The sequence below is a fragment of the Manacus vitellinus genome, unplaced genomic scaffold, assembly GCF_001715985.3.
Source record: "Manacus vitellinus isolate BGI_N305 unplaced genomic scaffold, ASM171598v3 scaffold_3_pilon, whole genome shotgun sequence".
Taxonomy (NCBI): Eukaryota; Metazoa; Chordata; class Aves; order Passeriformes; family Pipridae; genus Manacus; species Manacus vitellinus.
Genome location: NW_021940535.1, coordinates 24,973,904 through 24,984,766, shown reverse-complemented (window position 1 = coordinate 24,984,766; position 10,863 = coordinate 24,973,904). Strand labels below are relative to the sequence as shown.

General features: G+C 39.1%; 1 protein-coding gene across 1 annotated transcript; it reads right to left on the bottom strand.

Moving 5' to 3' along the window:
- Positions 1-278: 278 nt before the first annotated feature.
- On the bottom strand, positions 279-6,305 carry TWISTNB (TWIST neighbor). The gene is given in 7 exon segments (XM_008920430.3): positions 279-752; positions 2,136-2,344; positions 3,436-3,577; positions 3,662-3,725; positions 3,728-4,075; positions 4,729-4,819; positions 6,261-6,305. Coding segments are annotated over 7 exon segments (1,290 nt in total). The 3' UTR covers positions 279-361.
- Positions 6,306-10,863: the final 4,558 nt, after the last annotated feature.

Here is a 10,863-nt window from a genome sequence, read left to right as displayed (position 1 = left end):
CCAAGTGGTAAAGATGGAATCAGAGTAGCAAACATCACAACTACCTAGTGACTAATGTGTGGAACTGGAAAGCAGATGCAGAGGTGATGCACATGTTCCTGTAATTACATTCCATGTTTCTTTTGTGCCTTGTTTTTCATTAAATAAAAAAGGCAGATATTGCTTCTATTCCATTTCTTCTATCAATTCTTTAAAAGCTCCTGCCTTTCAAGTAGGAGTTGGACATACACACACAAACATCATCCAACCCTGCAGAGCAGACTGTTTAGTAAAGAAATACACATATGCATTTTGAAAACAGGGTTTTATTGGAACTTACAAAACATGTCTGAAATCTAATTCAGGAAAGGCACTTCAGGCTTCAGTCCCTTTTCTTTTTAGTTTTGGGTTTTTCTGACAGCTGAGATAATTCACTTTCTTCAATTTCACAATGCTTTCTTTTCTTTTTCTTTGACTTTTTATGGTCACTTTGGTAACCACTGGAGTCACTGGTAGGCAATACCTGTTCCTGTTCTTGTTTGTCCTTTTTCTTTTTCTTTTTCTTCTTGCCTGTTTCATCACATAACCCATTCACAGCATCAACACTTTGCCCTTCTTCATTTTCCCTCCCAAGGTTATTTGTCTCATTTAAAGGCTCTTCTGTTACATTATCTTCCCCAGAGTCATTCAAGCCATTTTCCTGGTGGTCAAGCTTTTGAATTTCATTCCCATTTGTACTGTCAGTAACGGTCTCAGATCGTTTGGGCCGCATGCTGTAAAAGAAATACACAAAATAAACTAATTTAGAGACATGTTAGTGCACCTCACACAGCAGAATCTCAAAATTCGCTAAAATGCAGTATTTACACCAAGAAGATAAAAGAGAAAAATTTGCTAAAAATAACAACAAATGGAGAGCATGATACTCTAATGACAGAAAACTATAAAGCCAGTTTAATACTTTCAGGGTAATTTTTATTACCTCAATAGCCTCCTTCTTACCTCACAATGAATATTCTTTCAAATCTTAGCCTAAATTTCTTCTCTAAAACACTGTACAGACCATTTAATACTTCCTTTTTCATCCCCTAATTCATAATTACACATCATTACACAGCTTTTTTGGTTTTTTAATTCTTTCACAAATACACGCAGCAAATGGTCTAGTCAATCATACATGAGACACACTTCTGATTTTACCAAGCCATTGATAACTGTTCTAAACAATTAAAACAAAGGTGATGCCAGAAAACTAAAAAAAACCAAATGAAACAAGAAAAAACCCAAACAAAATCAAAAACCCCAGCAGGTATCATGCAACTCAAGAGCACCGGAGAAAATGTCTAGAAAGATAAATATGGAAAGAATACAGTTTAAAACCATGGAAGAGGAGATGTCCCAAAAGGCACTAAGGACAAAATAATAAAATTTCGTTGTAAATTCACTGAAACAATCCAGAGCACCCTTCTAGATTAAAAAAAGAAAAATCATACAAAAAATATTATGGATTTCTGAGTAGCAGTCATATTGTACATTTAATTAAAAACATAACCATGTTGGTAGAAAAACACTGCTTAGTAACTGACTGATCTAAAAAAAAAATCTGAATGAACTCTTTTAAAGACAAGATTTTTTGCAAGATGCCCTAAAAATTTAAAGAGGCCTAAGGAGGAAGGTGACGCATTTTCTTATATCGTCTTTGAAATTCTTATGTTTGAGCAAGTCATCCACATCTAACTATTTGTGATTATGCTATATACAAACACCTTTGTGTGTAAATGTCAATGTAAGCACTGTGTTCAGAAACTCAGCTGTTTTCACTTGAAAAGCCTATGCACATTCATTAACACAGCTACTCTAGATATCTCAGGGTGTTATTTTGAGCATTTAATATCTATGCAATCAACAGTTTCACAGGTCAACACACTCGGATTTTTAAAGCTCAAAAAAAATCTAGTTTTAATTTTTCCAGAGCAAAATTCCATGCAACTCCTTAACAGTGGAAAGTTTAATTTAAAATACCTAACACAGATTACATACAGACATGGGTTTGTACAAAAATAAGAAAGCTTAAAGATTAAGATGTAATTAAAATAATTTAGTTTACAACAGACCTATTAAAACAGTTAAAAATATTCTCTATCAGGGCACAATACCTTTTTTTAGTGAGTCCTCCTCGAATGAAGAACACCCCAGCTGTATCGGAATCCAAGTGCAACACTTGAAATTTCAGTTCATCCCCTATTTTTAACCCCAGCTCTTGCCACTGTACAACTGACATTTGTTCAGGCTTAGGGATAGATGCATTGAAGCATCCATGTATCAGGCAGCCAATATGACTAGGGGCCACTTTATTAATTATACCCTAAAAAAGAAAAAGAATGTCATGTAAAGATATAGCAAAGATTAGCCCTTTAAATGCACAAAATATATACTTAGGTTCCTATATGGACATTTTTCAACAAGAGTTTATGCACAAGTTATGGAGTCAGTTTATCAAGCAAATAAGGTAACTCTTTTTCACTAAAATCAAAGCTATTCCTGTATACTCTTCGTACAATTCCTCTGAAAATAGAACTCAACTGCAAAAGAAAGAAAGTCAAAACATGGGATTTAGCCACAGTGAGTACCTGAATAGAGCAGGTAACTCTTTCCTCACACTACAGGGATCAACTTTGATTTGAAGCCATTTTAAGTCTGATTTAGTTTTCTGAAAAGGTCTTCAGGTTGGCACAGCACTACTTAGCAGCTGAAAATACAGAAGATGCACGGGAAGCTTTTAAGTACTCCATTTAGTGGGCTTCTGACACATCTGCATGTGCAACGATATTCACCTTTGTTTTGCCTAAGAATGAATGACATACACCGAGAATGTTTTCATTCTCTTCATTCTTAAACACATTTAGAAAGACACAAGCTATGCTGCAAAACGTATGGCATAAATATGAATGTAAGCCAACTCTCAACTCGCTTTTCCCAAAAGTACTGTTGCAAGGGTATTAACAAGGTAAAAGCTGTTCTGTAAGCCATACATCTCCTTTTATTGAAGGCAAGCTTCAACTTAATGTATTGCTCTTGTAAATGAAGAAACTAAACTCATGAGAATATTCTAAACCTTCTTGTCAATATAACAGATACACCTGTTTGAGAATTACGGGCTCTTCAAAGAAGCATGGACATGATATACACGACTATGGCACAGTAATATGTAATCCTTATGCAACAATGTTTTAGGTAATATATAATTATACATAAATTTGACAAATTTAAGGACAGACAGTACAGATAGATAAATAAAAACTACCGGTACCAACTGGTAATAAATTGCTATTAACTAGTCATACACGAATAAAACATATCTCCACCTAAGCTAGACATAAATCAAGCTTTGACTACTTAAGTAAAAAAAAAAATAAAAATAAAACCGCTCCGTGAGACGCCAAGGCATTTACATACCACCAGCTTTTTCCCTTTCTTGGGGCTGAAGATGACAAAGTCCGCCTCGATGTTGAGGTGGATGAAACCCTGGTCGTCGTAGATGTCGCCAAGCTCACCCACCACTTTGATGTTGTCGTAAGCCACGGGCACACCCTGAAGGCTGGAAGGGGAAGGAGGGCCGGGCCCCGTTAGCTCTTAGTGCGGACACAGCCCCCCCGCGCCGAGCCCGCCACCCCGCCCGCACCTCTCCGAGTATCGCAGCAGCTCCGCGTCCAGCTGGGCGCGGATGCCGGAGCGCTTGCGGCCAGGAAGCGCGGCGGCAGCGCCACATGCCTGCGGTGGCGGAGCCACCCCAGGCACGAGTAGCGGCGCCCGACGAGCCCGCGGGCCGCGGCGAAGGTGGGGGCGGCGGCGGCGGGGGCGGGCGGCAGCGCCGGGGCGGGCGGCGGCGGCTCCCGCGGCACCGGCCATGCTGCGGCGGCACGGGCGGCGCCCCGCGATGGCGTCAGGCGCCATCCATCCGGCGGGGCCCGGCCGCGGGCAGTGACGAACTTCCGAGGGCCGCCCCGCCTCGTCCCGCTGTCCCCGTGTGCCCGCTCGGGTGTCCCATTTCGTGCCTCAGCGGGATGTGCCTCCGTGCCGGCGTCATCTGTTTTCTCTTTTCAGCGGGTTTTTGCATCCGTTTGCCCCGTGAACTGAAATCAAACATTTGGTAGTTTGGACAGGAGGTGTGTTACGATGTCATCACATATTTAAATTGAACATCTGGTGATTTAGACAAAAGACGCACTGACAAGTTACCTTAAGTGGCGTTCTTCTTACATGGCAATTTTAAGAATACAGAAGTTGTTTCCTGTTGCTAGAGCCCGGATCTAATTTCTGCGTATCATCATGGCTGGGCTTCGCGAACGAAGATTTGGGAAGGCTCTAACCACATTTGTTACAGGCACGCTGGTGGCTTATGAGGCCAATACTTGACAGACATGTCCGATTGCAAAAGGCACAGCAGAAAGACTCCTTAGATGGTATATTCTGCAATACACGGTTCTTTCTGTGTTGCCTTTTTTCCTTGAGAGTGATCCTGCATGTGTTCTCAAAGGAGACAGCTGCGTTATAGATGGTGTGTCTCCAGGCCTCCCGATTTGAGGCCAGAGTAGACCAGTTATGGTGATCAATATGGCCAAGGCTGAGATGTTGTTTCAGGGAGTCCTTGTATCTTTTCTTTGGGGCTCGAGAAGTTTACTTGTAGAAATTTAGAAATCTCATCACTTCCAGTGATACAAAAGCCTTTGAAACTAAATGCTACATCACCAGAAGGTTTCTTTGGTTGAACATACTGTGAAGACAGGACATGGATAGTTTTCACAAGTAAAATAAATAATGATCTTTGATTAACCACAGACTAGAAGACAGAAGGAGAAAAAAGATAAAACTTACAAAAATCAGAAAAAGGGTTGCCAGCGCACTGATCACTGCAATGACCTACAAAGTAAGCTGCAGCACTACAAATAAAAACCTTGTCCTGTTGTAGCTGATGGAATTTGTTATTGGTTAGTGAAGACTTTGTCTAGAAAAGTCAGACTTGACATGCACTCAAAGGTGCACAGTACTGCCTTAAGATTTTACTTTAAACTGATTTAACTGAGCTGATGCAAAAAAACTTGAAAAGGTTTTAAATCTCATTGATTTAAATCTTAATTTATATCAACCTAATTTGTTTCAGGAATGTACACTTTCACACCGATTGAATCCACATGAGGATTGATATATCAGTTTCATTAAAGGTGTTTTTTTTTATGCTGTGGAAGCCTCAGAAACACTGTTCTGTGAAAACAAGCTTCAGTCAGATACCAGAAATCCTTGGACTCCCTATAAAACATTAAGTGATGCAAAAGCTTTTGAAACTACTGAAATACTACATCACCAGAAGGTTTTCTTTGACTGAATGTACTGTGAAGACAGGACATGGTTAGTTTTCACAAGTAAAATAAATGGTATAATTTGCAGTACTTTACTGCAAGTAAAGTTGGATTAGTGTGAAAGAACTGACGTAAAAATGGCTTTCAGATGTCATATCAAACTTGCAAAATTGAAAGAGAAAATGTCTTGAACTACTGTAATCTGTATTCCTTTGTGGCTTTAGTCCTCCAAGGTATTTAATGTCTGTTGAAATTAATTGTATGTTATACACTTAGCTTTCTGGAAGAAATGTCTGTATTTTTTATTTCATCTATTGGAATCATATTTAAACCTTGCAATGTGCTTTCAATAACTGCCTGCACTTCTATTCCTAAAAGAAATATATGTTTCATAACTCTTATTTGAGTGGATTTAGTTTGCAGTGAGAACATATAATACACAAAGGGCTCTACTCAACATTATCCAGGATAATAAAACCTTACATCTGCTCTTAAAATAAAAACTGAGAATAAGATGGAAAGGCAACATGAACAAAAATGTGGACTTTTGTCTTTCATCCTGTAGTCAGGTTGGACAAGATGATGTTGGAAAGGCTCTCTCTCTCTGAACCTGCAACAATCCAAGGTGATCTCCTTGGACTGTACTTAATAATTGAATCTCCATTTATCCCTTCTACTGTGCTTGGTCTTCATTGCATAGTGCTCTTGGGACCTCCACATTTGCTGTCAGGCTAAAGTAATCTGGAGAAGGAACTTTAAATCCTAATGATCCTTAAGTCTATGTGGTAGGCTAGAGCTTATTCAAAATAGCTTTCTTGAAATTCTTTTACTGTAGATAGCTGATCACAGCACAGGCTGTTTTTCTCTGTGAGTCCATATCTGTCAGGTCACTCTGCTTGCTGATGCAAGATAGCCTAACTGTACCAAAAGCGGTGTTGTCTTGCAGTCTTCTAGAGACTTCAGACCCATAGTATGACTTGGGCTTTCATTACCTGATTGTAAAAGATGTTCTGATGAAAGAGAGACATCTTAATCCAGCTTCCAGCTGCCCCAGCCACAGATCAGTTCTTGAAACCCTCTGGACCATAGCACTTAAGTCCTGTTGATTCCCTCTGTTCATTTCTTGTCTTCTTTTTCTTCCCTAGTTGTATATCTTTTCACTTCTTGATGTTAGCTTTCAGCTTAGAAAGTCTGTCTTGGATGACCTTCCAGCAGCTAAAATCAATGTCTAAAACAGCACAGCCATTGGTATGTTTGCCAAGTCTCACGATGGCTGATAAGACTGTGCTGAGCCTGTTTGTCTCTAGTAGTCAGGTTGCCAGTAACAATAAGGACCAAACCCAAAAGCTGCATTTGCAATCACTGCTGTTCTTTTCCTTTCTGTTTTATCTGTGTTTGTCTTGTTTTCTTTGTGAAAGGAAGGCCAGACTCCAGTAAGGAGACTCATTAACAACCTCAAATTCAGCACCTCTCAGCTTGTCTTTTCTTTCCATACAGTGATTGCTATCTTCCATCCAGATTTCTGGATTGACATCGTATGTTCAGTAGAAAGCTCACCCAACTGCCCATTGATGATCTGTTGTAGCAGCTGCAACTCATTCATTCAGAGGGCTGCCTGCATCCAGTATTAAAATCCTGGAAGTCTTAGCTGTGGCAGAATATACTGCATCTCATGCAGAGTGGAGGAGTGCCTGTGGCGGTGTGTGCTGGAGTGGGAGACACACTCCCCTGTAGGACTGTGTGCTCAAAGGACTCAGTGCATTTTGAAATTGAATCCATCCCAGGTTCCTTATTGCATGACTTGTGTGCTATAAAAAAGAGAAATGAAGAAATGCCTCAGTTGCATAGAAAGGTTGGATACAGTACAAAACTTGTGCTCTAAATTTTTTTTTCAAATATTTTAACTGGCTTCTCATTTTTCATTTTTTAACCCTACAGTATTTTTAATGACAGTTGTTGCTGTCATACTCAGAATGAGGAATCAGTAATCAAACTCAGTTTTGTTTGAAGTTGTATGGTGACAGATTTGCTTCAGTATATTTGACCCTCATCTCAAATAGAGACTAATCCTAGCATGTTTGATCATTGAGAATTAAGCATCTAAATGTCATTGAGGGTCTCAGCTCATGGTGTTAAATATGGAATTCTGTTGGGCTAGTTTTGTGTAAGTTATTTTTGAGAGGGTCACCATTTAGTTATGTATAAAATCAATCAGTGTAAAGGGTTAGCTAAAGTTAACAATAGTTACAGTAGTAAAAGCTCATTTGACTGGAAATGGGAGAGAAATTAAGTTATTACTGTCAGGCAAACATCTCATTTGAGCAAATACAGGTTGTTAGAATGAATCCTGTCATTGGCCAAAGAAGGTAGATACCAAAGAAGATGTCAGTATATCAGGAATCTCTCTGTCTCAGGGTTTGTACTTCAACTAAGTGTACCAAATGCTGAAAATCCACCAGATGGCAGGCTAAAGCCTTGATACTGAAAAGTGCCGTCATCCAAAAAAAAAGATGGTAACTGCATGACTGGCTGAAAATTTAATCTGTTACACCTTGCAGACTCTGCTTTGTTTTGTCAGCAATTAGTAGGTCAGTCTTTAATAGCTAGGAAATTACTTAGAAAAACATTAAGGGGAAAGAAATGGGATAAGATATAAATTATGTTAATTTGTTTCAGCTAATAATTTGTCTTGATTTGTAGTGACGTTCACGATTCAAAGACAGGGACCTGTTAGAAGGAGTCTGGAGGAGGGCCACAAAGATGATCAGAGGGCTGGAGCTCTTCTGAGAAGGCAGACTGAGAGAGTTGGGGTTGTTCAGGCTGGAGAAGAGAAGGCTCCTGGAAGACATTATAGCAACTTCCAGTATGTAAAGGAGGCCTACAAGAGAGTTGGAGAGGGACTTTTTGCAAAGGCATGGAGTGATAGGTCAAGGGGGAATGGCTTCAAACTGAAAGGGGTTAGGTTTAGATTAGATATGAGGAAGAAATTCTTCCAAGTTAGGGTGGTGAGGCAGTGGAACAGGTTGCCCAGAGAAGTTGTGAATGTCCCTTCCCTGGAAGTGTTCAAGGCTAGGCTGGATGGGACTTTGAGCCATTGCAAGGTGTCCCTGCCCAAGGGAGGAGAGTTGGAACTAGATGATTTTTAAGGTCCCTTCTACCCAAACCATTCTGTGATTCTGTGTCTGGGATAGACATCTCCTAACTGTTGGGGACTGCCTAGATTTGCCTTTGGCCCTTGATTCTCTAAGTAGGTTATTGCCAGCTGGGAAATGGCTGATATGGCTGGCGATCACTCTTGTGGAGATAAAATATCTTGTCTATAAATATATTACTGAAAGAACTGTATTCAAGTAGCTCCCTGGCCTTACATCTGTAGAAAAGAAGGAACCTGGTGTAGGATGGCTGGTGCTGGCTGTGGTGCCCCTCTCCACTTTTGCTGGTGCTTTAAGGTGTGGTTTCAATAACAGAGACATCATGTAGGGATCTGGCTGCTGGGCTAATGCTGAGTCTCTCCTCTGTGTTTCCAGCCAGTGAGTGAAGAGTGTTCAGATACTGGCTTAAAGTACAGCAAACAATGTGAGACCATGACTTTTCCCATGTATACAAGCATGTATACGTGCTTCTAATGAATGGTGCTAACAAATGAGATGGATGCATAGGTTGTAAGTGCACTAAATGAGGTGTTTTGTGACAATCTGGCTGTGCTATTTTGTAGTTCATACTCTGAGAAACTTCTAGCCTTGTTTTTTTACTCCAGTGTTTTTAAAATTGTCAGGAAAGATAAGAATTAAGGATCCACAGGGGATTGCCTCCAGAAAAGTCAACTATTACTAATTTTAAGAGTAGAAAAAAATGTCTTTTTGTCATCCTGCTTTATGACTCCTCTACTTCTTCCAGATACTACAAAAGACAATCTTCTGGTTCTGCTAGTAGTAGATTTCTCTGTCTTTTCAGTGCTCATGTTCTGTTAGAAAAGAATCACAAAGACATTTATAATGAAAAGAAGAAGACTGAGACATTTAGACCTAAATCCTTACTCAGACAAAACTCTAGAAATTTTGTAGTTTTTGCTGAGACACAGAAATTTTTAACTTACAGTGCTGTTCCTAATTTTGCATCTCTTTTTTTTTAATGGGAAATCGTTAATTCTTCTGGCCAGGAGACCAGGTCCCAAATCTGAGGAGTTTGCCATTTAAGAGAGATCCAAAGTAACCATGCATTTGAAAGAAGGATACTTGATTATATCTCCTAGGCTACTTTCAAACTAAAGCCCCTGTCCTGCAATCTGATTTTTACAAGTGAGTTTCAGGTGGGTTGATACTTGAGAAATATTAAAAACAAATATAAGGAATTCAGTTACATGGATTTTTTTTTCATTTTATCTGCAGACTTTAACAGGTAGATTATTGTCAACTGTCTTTATAGTAACAAATTAGTCTGTTTTCTTTTTTCTGTATTTTCTTCTGCAGTTAAAGGTATATGCTTTTCTCTTGATAGACTGGAAAAGTTGATGCTTTGCCCCAAATTTAATGGCAATGAGAAAAGATATTTTTTGAGGTTCAAAAATGTGATTAGTTTTAGTACTGTGACAGTATAGTTTTGTTTTGGGTCAAATATGGACTTGCCTGGATATTATCAAAATACTTCCTGTATTTCCATCCTACAAGAATGAAAAGAATACCTCAAATCTGATGGGAATTCTGTTCTCATATTGTAAGCCAAAGAGGCTGAGTAAGCATCATGGCATTTGCCTGTTTGTGCTGTTTATTTTCCAGAACCACTGGGATTCCTTTTCCAGAAATATCCTTTGATAACTGAAATATAAGCTTTTAGTCATTTTTAATCAGTATTTTGTGTATAAAAATCTGCCTAAATTGTGAAGAAATTCTTCCTAGATCTGTGTTTGAAGACGAGCATAAAAATAATGACACCAGTGTAAAACAATTTTAGATTTATTATTTTTCTGCTGTTCTTCTCAGGTAATGTATTCTACTTCAGAAAATCTATAATATAATTGATTTTCTTAGAAGAGCTGAGCTTCTGACTATCAATAACAGCATTATCTGCCTTCAGGAAAATAAAAGGTTGTAGTCATTATTTCCAGCGGATACTGAAGAGCTTGAAGTCACCATTTGCATTTGAGTGCAGCAGCTCTAGGTGCTGAAGCAAAGGCACCTGCAGTAGTTTAGGTAATCTCCAATGCACAGTGCCTACAGTAGCTCTTATATTGAAAACTGTTTGAGTGTCACTCACCTCTGAACGATTCAGTGCTAGATATCACTTGGTGCCTAGATGGTAACTCTGAATGACAAGGTTAAAGATCAGATAGCATATTTTTTAGGCAATTGCCAGGTTGTCCTAGTTCAAAGATATTTGGTTTTCCCTTAACTTCCTGCTGAGTTCATGGTTTAATTTGGCATGTCACAATGTTCTTGTTGACCTGGTTCTCACTGACCTGCTTACCATTACTCCATCCACCCACATGTAAAAATCCCAAGATATCAAAAGTTATGGTTATAGTAAAAAA